Below are 22,773 nucleotides of genomic sequence, written 5' to 3' on the forward strand. Positions count from 1 at the left end.
AAGGAAAACTTGTTTTCGTTTGTGTTTATTCTTCTCTGATTGCGGGGCTGCCCGAAAAAAAGGTTTTGCAGTGCATAAGGTTGGCTGTCGGGTCGGAGGAAGTAGCTACCTCTTCCGCTTTCTAAAAACGAAGCAGGGGCACATCGCTGATGTGTGCTTGTGTGCGCGAGCATAGTGCAGATATGTGTGTTTGTGTCGACTGGTAGCAAACCTACGAGATGCTCGCCTCAACGAGGCGGCCATTTTGTTTTCCAAGCTGATGTGCTCAACTGGCGCGAAAGAGTTGAATATAGTGCAAGCACTCAACAAAAGTCAATCAACCGAGCGGCAAAAGCGAGAAGAAAGCTGCGTTTGGCCGCAGTAGCAAACGAACCCTAGCTTGCTCGCGCGGGAAGCGGTTCGATTGAAAAATTGCGTGATCCTACGACCTCCGCCGGTTAGACTTTCGTTGAAGCGCGGTTCGCCGGGAGGGACGCTATTTTCGAACTCGTTCATGGTGAGCCCGACCGTCGAAGACTCCCGGTGGTGGTGTAGTGTGGTTTCCGGCGATAAAAGTCATCAGTCTCTGGGAGCAGGAAAGTGACTTTTCTCGCTGTGAGCAGCGCTGTTGCGGCGGTGGCTGGAATTTCCGAGCTGACTTGCTCACCAAGCACTGTACTATGCCACCAATACCACCAGCCTGATCTCTCCTGCCGGATGCCAATTTGAGCCTCTTCTTCGTCGTCTGAGCGCGTCGACGGCGATCGAGTGAAAGAGGCGACTGCATACTTCGGGCGACGCGAGAGCGAGACCACCAAAGCGTCTCATTTTTAAGTGAAGTTCTCATCGTTTTCACCAGTGGCTTGTGTTGTGCTGGGTCCGCATTTTTCAACCCGAATTTATGCGGAAAATTGCACTAAAAGCACAGGTAAATGGGCACAATCTGATTATAACCATGAGAAGTTGTCCATTTTGATGAAGTTCGGACCGGCGATGGGCAGTGAGGTGTTAAAAAGTTGAAGCAAAGTTTTTACTACTGCAGCGAGCTAGCCTCGGAGGGAATGCGCGAACGCCGCCCGCCATATTTGGGTGGGAGAGCATACATAGCACGGCAATATTGCGGCTACTGACGAGCAGTATCAATTTCCGAACAACTCCAATGGATTTTCGAGAGGCAAATGGTAGTATTCTTGTGCCGAAGCAGCACCTGCAAGAAAGGAATTGTTGAATGGAGAGTAGATCGGCGCACATATGCGTAGGGAGGGAGCTGTGGCCGCTTGCCGCACAAGTTCGTAGTAGTACAAGGGATCTTCGCGGTGGTGGCTTTCTTTCTCGTGGTTGCCGTTTACCAGCGCTACCTACACCATAGAGCCACGAGAATGCATGTCGTGTGAGCGTTTGTGTACGTGTGCTACCATATACGCCCGTGTGTGCGAGCAGGGCCAAACGATGCAGAAAGCGTACGGCTGATATGCTGTGCTGGGTTGTACGTGCCTGCATGTGCATGACGGTTTGTGAAGGCTGGCTAGAGATCGCGACTGTTCTGCTTGTAACCCGCCTGATATCTCGCTGGTGTCAGACAGTGGTGGTGAGCATCGGAACACACTTCCGATCGTTATTATCTGTCTCTTTCCTGTCGGGCCGCGAGTCGATGAGTGTGCCATGAAAAAAACCCATTCACTGAGTCCGCCCGTGCTTCAGAGATGATGGCTTTCGAAAAAAGGCAATGGAACGTTCTAGATTCTTTTTAAGATACACGAAACTTTGGAACTGGCCGAATTGAAAATGTGTCACGAATGGGACGTTCCAAAGTGCGGTGCGTGAATGGAATGAAATTGGACCACCCGCCTGAAACCATCCGACTCTGTTATATAAGATTATTACGGTTTAGGCATAGCAACATCGTGTAGTTTTTTTTATGGGTTGAAATATTCGATTTCCCGTACGGCTGCTGCGATGAGAAGCAAAGCGCCGTTCTTGTGGTACGAAAACGAGCAATATTATTTGTTTATTGCTTCGACATGTACCGGTATGGTTTTGTCAGATCGTTTGCTCTTTAATTTTGTGCAGGCAAATTTGATACATAAGTGTCAAAGCTCTTTATGTAGGTCTTTTAATCGGAACACTTTGAGGTGTTGCTACCAAAGATGTGTATTCTCACCTATCTAGACCTTTAGTGGTGGGGCAGCACATTTGTATATCAACACCGATAGTGTCATGGCATTGTATATGGCATAAAGATGTTCGTACATCTGGCGCCAACGGACAGAATGCATTAAAATTATAAGCATTGAACACTCCAAATGGTAGACAGTTACCTCCGTGAGTTTTGCCTATAATATCCACATGCTCTAAAGCTTTATTTTCTTCTATCATGCGACATTTATTCCAATATTAACGCTTTATTTCGGTTGAAGCAGTTTTTCTAATAGCCGTTTCTTAAACTTTTGTCCTACAGGTTTCTGCCGATCTGTGAGCCGTTTGTGATGGTACTCAGCTGACTGGACAGCAATCCTTGAAACCTTAAACGGTATGTATTCGGTGAAAAAAACAGCTTCCATGGTGGTGGATGTGGTGCAAAATATTCACGACACATTTTTATAACAAACTGCATCGATATCAAGTGGAATGGCAATGCAAATTAGTTCTGAACCCGATAGATAATGTAAAAGAAAGTTGATCCTAGCTAGAGGCACACATGTGTGAACTTATAATATAAGGACAAAACACGTTCGGTAAATATGCCTGCCAGTGGAAGAATACCGTAAATCGATTCGCTTCTCATCGCTTGGCAGTGGTTCACTATCATGAGGAAGTAATCCATAGTTGACTCACCTATTTCCCACCCCTCCATCGCGGAAGGGCTCTCCAGACAGCAGCAAGACCGGCTCCGCTAGGCTGCTGTGGGCCGGTATGTGTCAGGCTGCGATAGGGGTAGGCAGTTGCCGGGCTGAGCTAACGGCCAGACAGGAGGTCGTATGTCTGTTCGCAGTTATCGAGGGCAAAAATCAACCGTATCGCTCTCATTGTACCGAAAAGTGTACAGGTCCAAGTGGGCGAGAGAGGAAGAAAGATACAGTCGCGCTCTGGCGCTCAAATGGAAAACGGCGCGCGTGATGCTGGCGCCGCGGTAAATTAGAGCGAGATGCACGTAGACGTCGCGCATGTGTGAGTGCTTACGGAATGAGCAGCTTCGGTTTTGGTTAGGCGGCAGCACGCACACCACTAGCAGCAAACGGGCAAAAGATGACGTAAATGAGAGCACCTTCGATTCGTTGATTGCGGTAGTGGTGATGTCGCCAAGGTTGCTATTGCGGGGAAAAGCATTGTAGTAGTGTCGCGACGAACGCTGCAACGGTAATAATGTTGGTTTTTTCCCTTTCGAATATGCGGAGAGTAGTGAGTATTTCTAGCTAGCGCGAGTGTGTGTCTGTTGGGGAGGGCGCATTGCTAAGAAAAAGACGCTACGCTGCCGCCTGCAAGGGAAAAGTAAGCGACTGAAATTGTGATATTTCCGCGGTAAAAGTAGTTTCATTCCCGTTAAAATGGTGATTAAAGTGTTGCTTGCGGTTCAGGTGAACAGTGAATCGTGGAGTAGATGCGTTTTGAATCCCAAATGACGGTCAAATTGGAAATATTTGTTTAGATCTTGACCTTGAGTGTACATTGATCCCTCGCGTTTGGATGCTTGTAGGAAGTGTGCGCGGTTCTTTTTTCGCTTGTCGAGTGTCGTTGCGTTCCCTTCTTTCGCGCGCGTACCGCATCGTTGGCGACGTAGTAGGCCTACGTTGATGATGCGTTCGGTTGGTTCGCCGTGTGTGCGCCGCTTCTTCTCGTTTTCGTGCTGACTGTGGTGACTGGTGGTGTCGCAGCTGCTGAATTGCGCGCCTGTTTGCAGACTGCTTTTTGCGAGTTGTTCGTCGCTTTTTTGTCTCGCCGCGTCGAGACTGGTTTTGCAAGTGCCGTGAAGCAGTTTCTAAGTTGCTAATAAAAAGAAAAAAGACTGGCAAGTGTTTGTGCGAATGGGAGCGGCGGTGCCTGCTGCTGCGGCGTTTCCCATCGCTGATCGTCGGCTCCGAGCTAAGACCCTTTAGAGAGGATTCATTCGTGGGCATGCATGCTGGTAAAAATGTACGAAATGCTCACGGAAATTAACACTAAAGTAAAACACACAGCACATCCCAGGTGGCGGTGATGTCTGATGGTAGAACGCTCCCGGAACGGTTAGTACGAATTTTTTACTACCGTGTTGGTTAGACGTTACCGGAAACAAGTGCCATTGCCGCATCATATTCCTTTCGGTTGAATGGTGCTGTTTATTTAGCGAGTTTCTTCAAAACGTTATCACATCAAATACTGTGACCAACCTCATGACCACTGTTCCGTTGACCCTGATGTTCCGTTGTCACAGCCCTGCTAAAAGCCTGTAAACGGCGGGAGAATAACGTTGCAAAAAATAATTGAACATGCACAAATCTAGGGAAACATCGAGAAGTCTGTTATGAAAAATGTGGAGTGAAAATTATTATGATCTATGCGCTAACGAGGAATTCGGTTTCAGGCTTAGTCCAGACACTATGCAGCAGGGATCGGGATCGACAACGCCTACAGCAGCTCCGGTAAGAAACGTTTGCATTCTGTCACTTGGCTGCTCCGTGAATGGAGCGATGTTTCAAAATAGAAATTTCATTTTCCTTTGTATGCATGTTTTTTTCTTCAACATATTACAGCAGGCGAGCGTGCCTCCAGCGCCGGTATCAATCGACAACAACATGGATGATCCTCCACCGCGCAACGAACCCGCAGTCGAGCCGGTAAACGGTATCGTCCAACCGCCAGTAATGCCACCTCCCGAGCGGCCCGGTCGGCTTACGAATCAACTTCATTTCCTCCTGCGTACCGTAATGAAGGCTGTGTGGAAGCATCAATTCAGTTGGCCTTTCCAGCAGCCGGTAGATGCGAAAAAACTCAACCTTCCTGACTATCACAAAATCATCAAACAGCCGATGGATTTGGGATCAATCAAAAAGCGGTTGGAGAACAACTACTATTGGACTAGCAAGGAATGCATACAGGACTTTAATACAATGTTCACCAACTGCTATGTGTATAACAAACCTGGTGAAGACGTAGTAGTAATGGCGCAGACGCTGGAGAAATTGTTTCTAACGAAGGTCTCCTTGATGCCGAAGGACGAAACTGAGATGGAAGTTCAGCAACCGAAGGGTGGTAAGAAAAAGCCCCGTTCATTGGCTCCACCGGGAACGCTCGTAGGCAATACGTCGGTTACGGGGGCAGCAGCGGCCGCTGGTGTGGCCCCGAATGCCGCTATTGTTGCGGGAGCAAATGCTGTAGCTGCGGCTGCAGCGGCCGCAGCCGCCGCCAGAGCACGCCCTGGGTCATCTCTTGGTGCTGCCGTTTCATCCAGTGTCCCCCCAATCAGTTCTATTCCACCTGGTAGTGTGGGTCCTGCATCCACGGTCGTCGTACCGAGTGTCCCACCGATCGGTACCATGCCGCCCCAAACTGTGCCTGGTAGCACAAACACCACAACAACGGCCGGCCCAAATTCGGCCGTAGCCGCACTGGCTGCAGCAGCAGCGGCTGCAGCAGCTGCTAGCACTCCGCACAATCCCATGAGCAACCCGATCGGTGCACCGGTAGTCAATAAACCGACGGGACCGACCAACCCACCGTACATGTTGAACAGCTCGCAAGTTGGCATGGAAACAGTCATACCTCCACAGCAGCCTGCAAAAGTCAAAAAAGGGGTTAAAAGAAAGGCAGATACAACTACACCGACAGCAACTGTGTTCGATCCTCACTATGGCACGGCAATGGATTCAAATGCTGCCAAAATTGCAACCCGAAGGGAATCTGGTCGACAGGTAAGATAACAAGACACTATTCTACTTCTGTTTTTATATTTTATTTAACAATTGAAATAATAAGACGTCAAGCCAAATGGCTTCGACATTAAAATCATAACCAATGCTCAGTAAATGCATGTGTAGTTTATGTAACTACCGCTTTTCATGTCCTTGGCCTATATGAAGAGTCGCGAATCTGTACAAAGATAGAAATTAGAGAGGCGATGTTGTGAACCTCGTATTTCGATATTGTAGAAGGTCATAATCCTTTCGACAGAACGAAGAAGATGGAAACTATATCGTATGCGTTTGTCTTATGCTCTAAACAAATTACAGGATATCGTGCCGTATCAAACCTCCGCTTACCCTATGTCTCCAATGACGCATCAGGGAACAACTTCTTCGCAGTATCCGCCGAAAAACAAGGAAAAACTGTCCGACGCACTTAAATCGTGTAATGAAATTCTGAAAGAACTCTTCTCTAAGAAGCATTCAGGATATGCCTGGCCATTCTACAAACCGGTGGATGCAGAGCTTCTCGGACTGCATGATTATCACGATATTATCAAGAAACCGATGGACCTTGGTACGGTGAAACGGAAAATGGACAACCGGGAGTACAAATCGGCTCCGGAGTTCGCAGCGGACGTTAGGTTAATATTCACCAATTGCTACAAGTACAACCCCCCAGATCATGATGTCGTTGCAATGGGACGCAAACTCCAAGACGTGTTTGAGATGCGCCTTGCAAATATACCGGACGAACCGGTAAATAATGTGGCCCCGCATCATCAGGGCAAGGAAAGCGAAGCTTCATCCTCCAGCGATTCGAATGAAAGCGACGAAGAAAGTGAATCTGATGAGGAATGCGCTCAGAAGTTAAAATTGCTAGAGAAGCAGCTTCTCGAGATGCATGAACGTATGCGGAAGCTCACAGAGGAGGCGACTATGAAAAAGAAACAAAAGAAAAAATCCAAGGACAAGAAAAAGCCGATAGTTGCTGGTGCCGGAGCCGGTGCCGGCAGTAGTGCTAGTGATATTAAAACGGTGATGGATCCTCACGCCGGTTTGGGTCTGCCTCATGGCTCCGGCAAAGCAATGCATCAAATGTCGGGAGCCATGGTTCAGCCGTCGATGAGTGGACCGGGACCAGCTCCAGTTATGGGGGCTCCGGGAACTAAAGCTAAGGCGAAGGGTCAGAGAGCACCGAAGACAGGCAGTGCTGCCGGCGGGGCTGCACCGAATGCACCGGCAAAACGCGCTAAGAATGCTGGTGCCGCCGGTACTAGTGCTCCTCGAGCACCGAACAAGAAGAAAGCGTCACAAAATGTATCTAACTTTGATTCGGAAGAAGAAGACACTGCCAAACCCATGTCGTACGATGAAAAGAGGCAATTGTCATTGGATATCAACAAACTACCGGGTAAGTTTATTCTTTATGTGACATTTTTTCAATTTATTAATATATTGCTATTTTTTGTAAATGGCGTTTAAAATGAAATACAATGTTTTACGATTTCTTATTTGTTTATTTTTCTTGCATCAGGCGATAAATTAGGTCGAGTTGTGCACATTATTCAAAGCCGGGAGCCATCGTTGCGAGATTCAAATCCGGATGAGATCGAGATCGATTTCGAAACGCTGAAGCCATCGACGCTACGTGAGCTGGAAAGCTACGTGGCTTCCTGTCTGCGCAAGAAAACTCGTAAGCCTTACTGTAAGTTTCCAACTTAACAAACACTGCTACTGAGAGACACCGATCATATACACATACATGCATATCTATATTCATAAATATATAAAAACACAATTTTTGGGATTGTGTTCTTTTTATTTTCCTTCTCATAGTAACATTTATTAGTGTCTTAAAGATGCTTTAGATTTTGTTCATAATATAATTCACAGTTATCTGTTACTTTGTAAATTATGCATCTAATGCAGGACAAATTCACACATTTATTGACTTCTATATAGTATTTTACGTGAAATCCATAAAATGTATTCAATTAATTGATTTGTTTGCTGCAATTTGTATCATACACGAGGAAGCACATTTAGTTGTTGTTTTTGTTTCATTTGAGTTATTTGTATTAATTACATAATTTTTCTTTATTGTGGTTTATTTTTTGTATTATATTGTTAAACATATCTTCAAATTTTTACCGATTTGACAAATCATACACCAATCTGTATTGCTTTTTGAAAAGAAAGTCCAAATGGTTCACAAAAATGATCTACAATATTTGCTATCAGTAGTGTCTGTTAATTGGAAGATATATCTACTTTTTACTTCAATTCGTTTTTTTGTATGCTTATTTTAGAAATAGATTAGTATTCCAAATGTTTCAAATGTGTCGATGATAACGCCTTAAGAAAACGGAAGAATGATAACTGTCATGTTTATTCACAATAACTCCTTGTGAATTATTCTGTTTAATACTGCGTTATCATCGACGCATTGTTAATTTCTGCGTAGCAGATGAGTTAGTTTAGTAGAATCAATTCCTTTAAGGTTCTGGTTACTAATTTCGTTCGTCAGTAGTTTGTGATTAAAAATACATTTTTTATTTTAATATAAACGTAGGTTCAAGATTCTTTATTTTTCGAACGTTGATTCTGCTATTGCTTTGTCTATTAGTTTCTTTGTTGTACGATACTGTTTAGTATAGTCTATGTTAGTTTTTACAATGTTTCATTCGTTAATATTTTCATAGACAAAAAAGTCTCTGGTAAATCAAAGGAAGAGCAAATGATAGAAAAGAAGCAGGATCTTGAAAAACGGCTCCAGGATGTGACGGGTCAGCTTGGCACAGGAAAAAAGAACGCAAAGAAGGGTAAACTTTTTTGAATAATATTTAAACATAACTGTTGTTTTTTTTTAACCAGTCAAATATGAAAGTCGTAATTGCTCACTTATGATGAATGTATGTTTTTTGCATTGTTATTTTCACATGACCGTGAACATCGTATTTGGCATATAGACGAAGCAAACAAACAAGACGTCGCTCCATCCGGAGGTAATATGTCCTCTAGCAGCAGCTCCAGTGATTCCTCCTCGTCAAGTTCGAGCGATTCCAGTTCTAGTGATTCCAGCGACAGTGAAGCAGGTTAGGCAAACTATTATTTGTTCTTAAAATTTACAGAACTACAAAAATCAATCACAATTTTGTAGAGAACAACTGATAAAAGCATAAAAGGAGAATCAGTGACAGAAAACAATATAGATTTAGCTTGTTCTATTCATAAATGCATCTTAAACATATTTTGAAACGTGGGAGGGAGGGGTCAAGGCTATAACAGTTATTTATGAAAGTCAATCGTAGAACACATATATACACCCATACACACACCACAAACAAACACTAGGCCGAAAAGTATTTTTCCCTTCGGTTTTATGTGACGATGTGATTCTTGCTTGCTGCTGCAGAATGTTTAGGATAAAATGAAAAGTTCAAAACAATGAACTGTTTTAAGTACGATCTGCTGAAAGGTTGGTTTCAGATTGTAAAAAAATGCTAACCTAATGTGTTGATGGACAAAATGGACTAGGACGACCATTGGTGCAGAAATGGTCATGTGAGGTGTTAAATGCGTTACATAAACTTTTTCAACAAATTAATGCAACCTTTCGGTTCGACGGCTTTTTGAGCATGTGTACTATATATCCTGCAAATGTTTTACATGATGTACGTTGCAAAAAAACCGCATTAACACATAATTTATTACAGGAAAATTGGATAACAATAATTGATATCTCATGTGTTCTTCAAAACAGTAAATTCAAACAGCAAAAAAAGTTAGCATGTTTTACAAATTTTAATTTCTAAACACATGATAATTAGTTGGATTTTATAATATTATCATATGATGATGATGATGATGATGATGATAATTAAAATAGTCTTTAGCATGATAACATGGTGCCATCGAGGCGTCAGACGATAAATAGGTAGATAATACATACATATGAATGTATAAATCATTAATCTTCATATTAACAAATCGGCAGGCGTGATTGTGTCTAGGAAAGGTGTGTGAGTTTTATGTTTAATAAATTGTCATCCATCTGGGATCGTAAAATTGTGTCTCAGGAGTGTTCTTAGATTGAACGAGATGTGTAGTTGAGGAATTTGATAACTGAAATTTGATAGATTTGAGCAGTCTCTATCGAAAATGGAAATTTCAATCATTGCAGTATGATTCAATAATAATATTACACATATGACAAACCAATCATGTATTACGAAAAGTATGTGACATGGAGGTGGATTTTCAAACTATAACGAATATTTATTTTGAAGTTTTAAAGAACGAATGACACTGTCTTACGAAAACTTCTAAAGATTGTTTTGAATTTTGTACAATTATTCTGTTGATATTTCGTTCAATCTGAAAACACTAACGCACCATTCATTTCAGCATCATAATAACAATCATGGTGGAATGAACACATACTTGCAGCAGCTTATAAGTTTGATTACTAGTTTTCTTTGCGATTACTAGTTATTTTCATTGCGAGTTATTTGTAACATCAAATACAATCACATGCCAGATGATACATTTTTTTCAATTTGAATGTCAGTCATCAAGGATGTGTATGATTAAAATAAAATTGAAGATGTGGATGTTCCTAATCAGATCGAATATTCGCTGCTGAAATGGAATATTTGGTTTTTTATAACGTTTCTCAATGGATTATACAATTTTTGCTAATAGCAAATCAATTGTACTGCAATCATCATCTACGTTCCACAATATTTCTTATGGTCACTATAGTTTAACGTGTAGTCCATAACAACTATGGGTCGTGTGCTCACGAATCTGTTAAAGTTAGATAGAAAACAAACAGTTCTACTTGAGAAAGGCATACGTAAGCATTCTTTTAGTCATTCATTTCGTATATTTCATATTAAGTTTGTTTTATTTATGGATACAAATGTGAACAGATAACAACAAAGCAGAGAATAATGGTAATAAATATGAGAACGGTATTGCATACATATATGTCACTAAACAAAGGCAAGATTTAATCTTTAAATAAGGGGTTAACAAACAAGAGGTGTTTTAAACAGTGACATTGGTGTAGCGATTTTGGTATAGTAACTAAGCATGAAAATCAAACTAACAAGTTTGTTCACCAGATCGATTACCCAATTGTTAAACGTGCAATATACGAAACTCTTCAGTAGTTCATTCCGTTTGGTAATGAGTGAACAAACAGAATTCCCTTTAAAGTATCGGGCCAAAAGTATGTAGTTGGAATTACTGTCGGTCTAGTTAATCTACTGACAGTTATTATTTATATCTTTCAAACACGTTCTTTGAAATTACGTTTTTGAAAAGAGAAAGCAAGCTACTTTCATGTGTTAAATATTCTAAAAAGATGATGTGAAATTTTGAATGTTTTACATTTTGAAGTTTTAGAAGCAATTATGGTGTTATTGACGCTAATTTGTTTCTACAATCAGACAAGGTTTGTACGTTTACACTCACATACGGTGGATGAGAAATACAATGAATGATTTCCTTTCTTACTATCTGCTATACATACTTATTATTTTGTGTTCTTGAAAGCGTTTGGTAGTTCAGGGCGTAAATTGAGAGACAGAGATTCATCACTACAAGGCCTCGTAATATATTGTCATAACATTAAAACAATGATGTTTTCAAATGGAATTGTTTTTTATTTATATGACAATTTCTGCAAGTTTATTAGATGTTTCATTATACATTCATGGTCGGTGCTCTTGTCATTTGTCGGTTATACTTACATGAAATATCATGTATCAAAAAACATGAGTTTATACAGCAAAATTGTTGGTTGTTGAAATTTGATCTTTAAAATATATCAATCCTACGATGTAGCATCATTACCGATGTTAAAAAGAAAGCCTAGTTTTTAAAGATTTTTTTTTAGAAATTCTCTGTGAAGAAAGAGAAACCAAAAAGTTAGTCTTTATTTTCGCTCTAATTCTTGCTCTTGCTAACTCCACTTGCTTTTTTTTCACGCACAGAATGTATTGAGAAGAAGAAAATAATATACTGAAAATTAAAAGGAATTAATTATTGTTAATAATATAGTTGAAATGACAATCAAAAAAGAAAGAAAAAGGAGGATGTATAATGTCAGCGATCTATCTCAAGCAGGGTACGACTATAATTGTAAAGAGCGAGTCCGACTGTTTTTTCACGTAAATTTGTCAAGTTCTACGCAATTCGAGCAGAGGCAAGTACATATTTGTCAAAATATTTTTTGTCTTCGTTCTCGTGGAAGAAGACTGCCCAGTCATACCCTGAATTAGTCTTGGGCGGAACTGGTTCACGCTCCTTATCCATGTCCAATGTTATCTGGATCTTCTTTTGGAGGATCAAAAATCCCAAAGCAAATCTGTTGGGCAGGAGCATATTGAACTCCGGAGTCTGACCTACCTAACTTAGCCTGAGCAACAACCATTGCACATCTCATGATGTTGACAAACTCAACAGACTCTGGCATGATTGCATTCTTGGATCTTGTTTGGCTCATGTATGAGCATTTGGCTCAATTGTATGAGCATAAATATGCAATGATTGATTGATATTCATTGATGTTGCACTCTTATGGCCCAATTTCATTGATTAAAAATATGGACCATAACTATCTTTTTTCTCATATTCGTTGAGCTCATTGACGATTCTCTCGATGTCATTTGCACATGCACGTTCCACACCCACCCTGGTAGGGACGGTTGTTCCCAGCGATTTTCACTCCAAAACTTTCCCAGTCCTCTTCGTCGTTTTTCGTATTATTATTTGCCATGGCATGATATATCATGTAGATAACACCCACTCTTGTGGGACAGGTTTTGCGGCCAATCCTTTTGCAATGTGACCTGAGATTTCAACTTCCCCCTCTATGATAGCGAAGCCTGGCTTTTTCTGATCATTCTTCTCAAAACAAGTTCCAGAGTATTCATCCATCGATTGAGACAGGGTTTAATTTTCAGTATATTATTCTCTTCTATTGAATACATTATGTGCGTGAAAAAAAAAAACTTATCGCTAACTCCTGCTAACTCCAATTTCTTCTCTTTACAAACGGACGGGGCATGCTATGATGAGGAGAGAATGCTATAGCGAACACGGCAATCTATGACGATCATGGCATGCTATAACAACAGATGTTGAAAATATAAAATTTGTTTTTGCTTCAATGAATTAAATTAACAAAAGAATTCAGGTTCATTCAACATAAACACATTGAAAAACATGTTTTAAGTAGCTAAAAAAACAACATGAGCATAGAGCGTCCCATTCAACGTATGTGTTGTTTGTTTCATGAAACATGTAATATTTGCTAAAGGCTGCATATTGGATTAGAGCGGAAATGTAATCCAAAAACAAATTGGTTGCAAAGAGTTAACTCTAAGTGATGAAATGGTCAACATTTTCCCTGTTCTAGAGCAATATTTTAAGAAAATTACAGCAAGGGAAATAGTTTACAGCACTTAGTTTAGTATTATTTTCCATGATAATTATATTATATTTAAATACATAAAAATTCCATAATGTATCACGTCAGCAAACCCTCCAATAGAATTTAAATGTATCAGTAGTTCTTGAACGATAACATTTTTAAAGTTAGGTATGTCGATTTATATACATATAGAATCGTATGTGTATATACAACATATATGATTTTATTCGTCATTGTATTCTCCTTTATGTTACTTTTTATTTTGCTTTTAAACAAATCTTCAACAAATTTCTCGTGTAAAAAGTGTAATGCGATGGGGCAGCCAACAATTAAATCGTGTTTCTATCATCGTTCGTTTCGCGTTCACGCGTTCGGTAGTGTATTGTTGTTCGCTTGTGTGTCCAAGTATTGAAAAACAACAGTTAAAAATAGAAGCACAAAACAGAAAACCAAAAGAGGAAAAAAGTTCAATCCGTGCGAATGTATGCATATACATCCTGTTTACTCTAAATTCTACCGAGCTACACCAGTACTTCCAATTGCGAAGAAGGTATGTGTTTACTGTAAATTCTATTAAACTTTCTTACGAAATCAGAATGCGTTTATTATACAATTCAATAGATCAATCATTGTTTGATTGATAATCATGAATAATCAGGACGATGTAATAATAAAAGCTAGAAAAATGATAAAATATGATTTCAATATATTTATCATTATCTTTTGACCTGTTCAATTTACAACGTTTGCCAGTTAAACATATGGTTTGTCTTTTCGAGGTAGGATCCCGTGATAATAATACACGAATCTAGGATTTAGAATAGTAAACATATTCAGAATCAATGTTGAAAAAAGAATGCCTAATGATATTTCTGTTCATGAACATTAATTGCGAACTATTTTTGATTGATTGCTGTTAAAATCAATTTTAATTATTACAATAATATTTTTGAACACTTTTGAATGTTTGTTAAGTCCCATTCTATGTTTTCAATACTTCAGATTTACTTTTATAAATCGGTTTATTTTGATAATCTTGCGAAAACGATTTTGAAGGGGTTTAATCTTTATCACTATCAATATTGCTTATGTTTGTTTTGAATAATTAAGAAGCAAAGAAAATACGAGCTTCTATGAAACAAAAATGTATACTTCAATTTGAATGTTCAATCAACACTAGTATAGGCAAAGATTGGTAACAAAGCTTGATCAACATATGCTACGGAAACATTGTCATAGAAAGCATTTTATTAATTTTTACAACGTAGAAGAAAATGATTCGAACCAATAGTTAGTATCTTAGTTCAGAAAACAAGAATGCATTTAATTACATCTCTGTTGGGCTTTAAGAAAATATACTGAGATAATAGTTTTTGCAAAGACAATTTTCGGCTAGATTTAAGATTTTCCTATCCTTTGAAAGGAAAATGAATTTTTGCCAGTATATAGATAAAAAACTATCAAATACATCATTCGATCGCAAAAAATAACTAAAAGAGGGTATTAAGGGTATTGTCAGCCTTTTGTTATATATCGCATAATCATTCATGATACGACGTAAGTGGCTTGACAAGTTAGTTACGGAACAATCTGATTCCTTTACTTCAAATTTTCAGGATAATTTTTAAACGGAAAGTGCGATAGATATGAACATGCATTCATGTTTTGCTTATAGATCCAAAAAAAGAATCGACGATTCGGCTGTTGGCAATGCCAAAATCCATTACACATTGTTTGCACGTGAAAGAAGATAATTAGCTTGTTCAAATAAAGCTACTATCATTAATATTTTTTATTATGTCTTTTGGAGGAAATATTTGTCTTGATAAATTTTAAGTTGTGTTTGCTTTCGATTTATATGATACTTTTTGTTGTTGAAACGGAAAAAATATGCCTTATTGCAGTTCAGCAGAAATAAGAAAACGCATTGCAATGCAACCGGTTGGAATGTCAGCTCACTATTTTCTGTATCATTTTCATATTGCCTCTGTCTCTTGATTTGCGTTGTTCACTCATTTGCTAGGTTTTTGAGTAGGTGATCAACGACATGTATCTTAATTAAAAAACAGAAGATACGACACTTGATTTTTAGAAAAAGGGATAAAAAATTGTAATTGCCGAAGCAAAATTAAGTAAGGCAGCTGCTGATGGAATGTAGAGTAAACGAACAGCCGGATATCAAACTATGATCAAACTAAGTATGAAATAACGGACAATCCCTTGCTGTAAATAAAGCAAGGAAACTGTTAACGATGCTCTTCATTGTACTAAAGAATCGAACATTTCTCTTCTGTTTCTGGTAATATACAAGATACAATTTAATTAGGTCTTTGCCTGTCTTAGTTTCCATAAGAAGTATTTGGGGACAATTGAAGCATTATAAATTTCATTGGAATTCGTTTGCAGATGGTAATCAAAGAGAAACAGACAGTAAAATGCAATACATATATCATAAACATATTTTATTCTATCAAAAATATAAAATGTGAACTGAAAACAGTTTCCTTATCGTACAAGAGTTAAATATTTAAGAGATTTTTTATGGTCACTTTTAGTTGTAGCTTTCCGTTCGAATGCAAAAAAAAACTTATCGCACTAAAATGTGTAAAAGATAAACACGAAGGATATTTTTTTATCATTCAGCAATTACCCACAAAATGAAATAATGATGTGTAATTTAGTGTCGTATTGCCAAGGCCGAACAAAGCAATCGAAGTGTTGTAATGAAGAGTCAAGTAAATCGGCAAGAGGATCAAATCAAGCATAAGCAAACATACTCGAAGCACGCGATGTTGTTCTTACCTACCCACATGATGAATCTAAGATGTTCGAAATGCTTTGTGAAAATAAAAGTCATGTTGTTTATTTCAAATCACGATAAATGTCATATACCATTATGTTTATGACGCGTCACAAAAAATAATGGTATGTGAAACGTGCATGTTATGTTCTTATTTTTATATTGACTTCGTAAAATAATTGAATATATATAATCGTATAGCCTGAAACCATGTAAGAAGATAGCCAGGTGTACATTTATCTTCACAGTTTTCCGGTTTTCCATTCTTGTTCATAGTATGTGGCATAACCAACATTATAAAATAAATGGAAAATAAAAAATATGTAAGATGTGGAATGAATGAATATAACATGTTAAGACGGTAGTACCATGATGCGAACGAAAGTTCTTTTCTTAGCTAAACTAAAATTTAAACAAAAAGGACATGTGGAAGCGCTCTGATTGAAATGTGAGCAATACATACATGGTAAAAAAGCTAGGTATATTAGACTAGGCTTATCGTTTATTCTCGTATAAAGGTTGAGTCGAAAGTGAGATTAAAAATGATTTAATGCTACTGACAAATAACAAAAAAAATTTCAGTGAATGGAAAATGAAGCAGAAAAATGGCACTAGTAAAATGTAGTGAAACGATTTACAATTCTGCTTTGTTCAATATTTTCGTACCACTGAGCAAGTAATGGGTTAGCAGTTCTTCGGTTCGGTTCATGTAGCATGTCATACACTTTTGTCGGAATGTACAATGAAAAGGATATGACAGCTTAAATGATATATTAACTGGCAAACGCGATGTATAGAAGAAGATTGAACATATACGATAAGCAAAAACATAAATGCGGAAAAATTAAAAAATACAAAAAAAAACTAAAAGTAAATGGAAATCAAGCATTATAATCGTAAACAACTTGAACTTCAAGAAGAAAAAGAAAATATATATAAGTAATAAAAACTGAAAAGTAAATATGACATATGTGCAACTCTTTTCACTGTCGGTTGGACCACTTCTTTAGACTAACGATGGACAGGTTGACAACTACTGGCAAATGAACGGTGGCAGAAACTTTACCAGCAGCATACTGAATCGGCATGGATGTCCAGAATACTGTAGCGATATTTGTGCGGTGTTGTATCTTTATCGTTTGTTACTTAGCGTTACCTCTTTTCCTCTCTTCGGTTTGTAAATTATTGAAAACGATGGTTGGACGCGATTTTGTTGGCTGTACCAATATTGCAAACGTTGGCTGGTTTTCCTTAGTATATTGTGTAGGAGGTAGGTTCTTGGGAGGGGCAAATGGTATAGAAGTGAATTTTAAAATCAGCAACGAACGAACAACGATGAAACATTGCAACTTGACGAGAAATTTGTTGAAGAAACTTCCGGCTTACGTTTGGGATAGATAAATTTCTACCCATATGGTGATGGCAGGTATTTATTAATGAAAGCAAAGCAAAAAGTATGTCAGAATGGCTAAAATACTTTAAGCGCCACATTATGGTGCACTTCTTTATTTCTATACTCGATTTTAAAATGTATTATATTGCAGAAACAGGAACTCGACCACCTCGTAAGAAAAAGAAGGATTCGTCCTCTCCAGTTGCGTCCTCGAACAATCACTCAAATACGGTAAGTAAGCAATTCTGTTAGTTGTAAATGTTTGAAATGCACCCTTTGGCTACTCCTTCTGATCCAAAACGATTCCTTCCGCTCCCAAATATAGGCAATTGCAATGCCCTTAGAATGCAATTTTTCTGTGTCTTACCAACTGGACATGTTCGTGTTAGTTCATTTGTTTTAAACCCAAATAGCCATATTTTTTTAGTATTTTACGTTTACACTATTATTTGGTTTGAAAATGAAGGTTAACATGTCCATGGGGTTCAGCAACTTGGCGAAACATAAAATGTGTATGTAAGAATTGAATGCCATTGTACGCTGATTATGCTTCACTGTCATTTTTGTGCTGTGCATGCTGGGTAGATTCGGTAAAGTTCGTTTACATATCACTGGGAGATTTGATACCTTTGTGAAGTCGTCGTATTCAATTTGGGTTGAATCTTTTAACTACTACGATGGCTTATCTGCGATAAGATATCAGATAAGGTCAGATAGATAGATAGAAATTTACCGAATACTTCACAACACTATAACCAAGTTGTTTTAAATTTAACTTGCTTGCAGTGGATTGCCATGGGTGTATTTTAGTTTTGTTGTCATATGACTTCACCGAGCATGTAAATTGATTTTCATTTCTTACCCTGAAACCATTTCCAGTCCTCCGCTCCAGCCACCGCATCAACACCATCGGTAACGGCAGCGGTATCACAGATGCTACCGAGTGCTGCTGTCAGTAACACAAATACCACCTCCAACACTACCATTAATATTACCACGAACAACAGTTCAGCCACCATCACACCACTCCCGAGCGCCGCCGCGCAGCAACCGCAACATAATTCGATTGGAAGTGCGTTGATTCCGGGAGCACCTGCTATGCAGCAGCACTCTCAAATGCAGCTACAGCAGCCACAAAAGTCGTCAAGTCAGCAACCCATTATACCACCCCAACTACCATCCCATTCCTCGTCCACGTTGACATCTTCGACTGCCTCATCAACATCTGGGACTGGTAGCTCCATAACTAGCGTGGCCGCAAGCACTGTTAATGCAACTAACAACACTTCGTCCAGCATTGCCGCTAACAGTACGGTTGTGTCATCAAGTTATGGGGGAAATGGTGGAATACTCGGACTGTCGCTGACTGGGACATCAACTTCAGCAACGTCAGCCTCCAGCTCGGTAGCTGCACTCTTACAAATCCCTACATTGTCACAACAGCAACCAATGTCCAACGCCGTGCCGAACCCGCTAATGGCTGCAACAAGCGGTGCCCTTGGTGGTTCTGTCAGTACCAGTAGCGTTAATCAAAGCATCAACAGCGGTGTTAGCGGGAGCTGCGGCGGCGTCGGTGGCGGTAGTGGCAGTAGTAACAGTGGAAGTCTCACTTCGATCGGTAGTAATAACAATCAAAACTCTCTACCACCTCCCATACCATCACCCAACACCACCACCACAACAACTACCAGCACGATGATACCTGTGAATAATAACGCTTTGATCACCACCAGTACTAGTAGTAATCAGAGCAGTAGTGCTATCTTGAATAACTCCATCACTGTTACGCAGAACCAGCAGCAAACAGCAGGAGCCAGCGCAAACGGAATCCCCTCAATTCATGTTCCAAGTCTCCCTACGTCATCCAGCTCTAGCGTAAGCACCACGAATGGCAACGACAGTGGGTTGAACACAAGCAACGGCCTCATAAACAGCATGCTCGGGCTGCCAGCGACGTCTCAGCTGGCAACGAGCCTGGCTGCGATGAGCAACCTCGCTAGTATGGCAGGTGGCCTACCGCAATCGTTGCAGATATCCCAAAGTCAAATGATGACCAAGCAACAGATGCACGGACAGCAACCACAGCAACAGCAGCAGCAACTGCAGCAACAGCAGCAGCAACATCACCTGCAACATGGGCAGCAGCTTAATCAACAGTTCCGATTAGGTGGTTCTGCTGGAAACGGGCTAGGAGGACTGGGTGGCAGTTTTATTGATCCACTTGAACACACCTTGAACTCATTCGAACAATCGATCAAAACGGAGCCCCTCGGATTGAACCTGTTAAACGATATGAATGTGGCACTGAAACAAGATCTCACTGCTAGCATGCAGCAGGGTCTGTTGTCGGCAAATATGGACTTGTGCATGGCGCTTCAGAATCAGTTGCACTCGAGCACTAACGGTTTCGTAAACGAGTTCAACAGTAGTAATGGACCGTTAAATGGTGGTGCCGGTGCTGGGTTAGGCCTCGGCGCCGCTGGCATGGGCCAAATGGTGATGAATTCGATGGCATCCACTGCCGCCAACACGGCTCTGATGGGCGGTGGTATGTCGTCGATATTTGATCCGCTGCAAAATTTCATACGTCCTGGTGGTGCTGGTGGCTATCACCAGCCGACCGCGGTTGGCGGAGGGGTTCCGGGAATTGCAGGTTTGGTGACGAGCGCGAGCAACAGTAGCAACGGCGTCAGTCTTGGAGCCAACAGTGTTATCGGCGCCATGCACGATCGTTCAATCGATCTAACTCAAGCCGGTAATGGAAACAACAGTGCGCTTATTGGAGCAGGCGGTTCAAGCGTATCCGGAATGATACCGACCGGAAATGGAGGAAGCGGTTTGATGACGATCAAGAAAGAAGAACCTGGGGTCGGTGGTGGTAAATTCATGTTGACACCGAAACCGATCGAAGATCTGTTGATTAATCCAAACGAAAAGAAGATGGGTAGCACACCGCCGCCAGCAGATGTAAAAGGAAATATAGCGAACGCATTTAACAAGACACAAGAGTCCAAGGTGGCTTGGTCGACGCTAATTACACCGGGATCACCGCAGAGTACGCCAACTTCGAACAAAGTGAAGCCCTCCATGGACTCATTCCAGGCGTTCCGCAACAAGGCAAAGGAGAAGCAAGATCGTTTGCACCAGCAGGAGCTTAAACGATCGCAAAAGGAGCAGGCAGAGAAGGAACTGAAGCGTCAGCAGGAGCAGCAAAAAATAAAACAAGAAGAGATAAACAATGGAAGGTAGGTATAAAGGGCATTCGATAGTCGCGGATGCAATAACAGGACGACGGGTCATTTTAATAATCATCTGTGTGATGTTTTCAGAAAATTGACAATCGAACCAGTTCCGCCACGAGTTGTTGAAGAGATAAAAGCGTCGCCACAGGGAAGCCCTTCACCGGGAACACCCACTACTCCGCACGCTTTGGATCGTTCAGCAGCAAAACGGGCAGAGCTACGTCGTATCGAGCAGGAAAGACGGAGAAGGGAAGCGGTAAGTGATCAAAAGCTGACATGTTTTTACATCCTAAATACAACGGCACATTCTTCTCTCCTTCCTTTCTCCATGGCACATAGATGGCTGGCCAGATAGACATGAATATGCAAAGCGATTTGATGGCCGCCTTTGAAGAATCGTTGTAGGAGGTTTCGGTGCGTGTATAGATTAAAAAAAGTCCTAGACCGTAACAAATACAGCGATTGATCAATGTTTCGAGCTATCAAAAGATTGAATCATTTTCAACATATAGACTAAAAAAAGATAGCAATGCAACTTGGCGATTCTGTGCCACGGGATCATACCTTTATGTTACTTTCGTGAGCACATCTACTGCATCTGAAAGTGCGTGGAGCGCAAGTTTGTGCACATCAATGAGAGCGTCGGTAGCTAAAAGCCCTTACCAATCAGTAGCGTTGTTACCAAAAAACGCGTACGCGTTAAACCACCGAATCGTAGACAGTCTTGTTGAAAATCGTTGCATCTGTTTGTGTTGATGTTTGTGGTACTAATCGTGCGATGTACTCACTACAGATATACACAAGTACCGGGTGTAGTTTATGGTGTTCATTGATTCCATTGTGCGTGTTGTACGGAACCATGAGAAACAAAGTCGTGCATGGGAAACACAAGATGTTCGTAATGAAGAAACGACTCAACACTATAACGGGTGGCCCATTATATGTTTCTACGGTAAGGAAAACAGTCACGTCGACATAATCCCTTCCAGCTATGTGCGGGATGCTTTGATGTCGTCAGTATGGTTTATTTTTTCTCCATCTTCGTGCGACAAGCAGTACTGCTTTAGGATTTGAAATATGAACACGCGAATGTGTTACGAATAGACATACCGGATTTTGGAAGACGAAAGTTTTTTGAATTTCCTGTATACAAACAATCAAACGATCCAATCATGCATTGGATATTGATTAGCTATTAAGTGAAAAGTGTAGATACCTTCCATGCTCAAGGAAGGAAAACGAAATACTAGATGGAAGCAAGAAAAAAAAATACACGTTCAGCATTGGCATAACGCACGACGGGCCCTGGTGGAAGGGGCGGGCGCCATGAAGAATATGCTAATGCGTATGAATTCTTTATCAGTTGTGATATATAAATTAAAGGTAAACAAAAAAATAACAACAATATTAACATTGAAATGATCACGATAAAAACAATGTCTGTAAAAAGTATGTAATGAATAGACAACTTACAAGTACGCAATAGTGTCTGTACTTTTGTATGTGTCATTATGAAATATATTCGTTGTAGATATAATTTTATCCGGTAGAAATAAAACCTTTGTAGTTGTGCAGTGCGTGAGGAGGGGAAGAATACTTCCTAATAATAAATGTTAGAAAAGAGAAAATCATTTACAGGTGATTTTCTGATCACGTCACGATCACCACGATCATTGATTACGATTGTATCATATTTGTGTAAAATATACTCGCTATTTTGACGACACACCCTTCTACTTCCTTCTACAACGTGTTTTCCCGATGGATGTAGAGCAAGAGAATCCGCTCTTGGTCTCAACAAATTGATGCGTAACATTTGATCAATATCAATTGGAGATGAATCATAGATAACAGTTGACTGACAATGTAGGTGAACCGTGTTAAAGGAATATAGCTAAGCCAAAAATGGAAGACAATGAAGCTTCGTTAAAAAAAATGTACGGTGGACTGAGCTATAATAGAGCGACAGGGCATAACATCAGCTTGTTGATTCGTTTATTTTTCACTTTCACTGTTCAAAAATTGCATTCGTG

General features: G+C 40.2%; 1 protein-coding gene across 1 annotated transcript; it reads left to right on the forward strand.

Moving 5' to 3' along the window:
• Positions 1-4,487: 4,487 nt before the first annotated feature.
• On the forward strand, positions 4,488-21,226 carry LOC128721348 (homeotic protein female sterile-like). Its single transcript, XM_053815092.1, has 10 exons — positions 4,488-4,598; positions 4,713-5,867; positions 6,186-7,272; positions 7,396-7,566; positions 8,564-8,683; positions 8,831-8,956; positions 17,650-17,729; positions 18,378-20,743; positions 20,828-20,996; positions 21,080-21,226. The coding sequence occupies exons 1-10, from the start codon at positions 4,488-4,490 to the stop codon at positions 21,143-21,145; spliced, it is 5,451 nt and encodes a 1,816-aa protein (XP_053671067.1). The 3' UTR covers positions 21,146-21,226.
• Positions 21,227-22,773: the final 1,547 nt, after the last annotated feature.

The sequence above is a fragment of the Anopheles nili genome, chromosome 2 (assembly GCF_943737925.1).
Source record: "Anopheles nili chromosome 2, idAnoNiliSN_F5_01, whole genome shotgun sequence".
In the NCBI taxonomy this organism is placed as follows: Eukaryota; Metazoa; Arthropoda; class Insecta; order Diptera; family Culicidae; genus Anopheles; species Anopheles nili.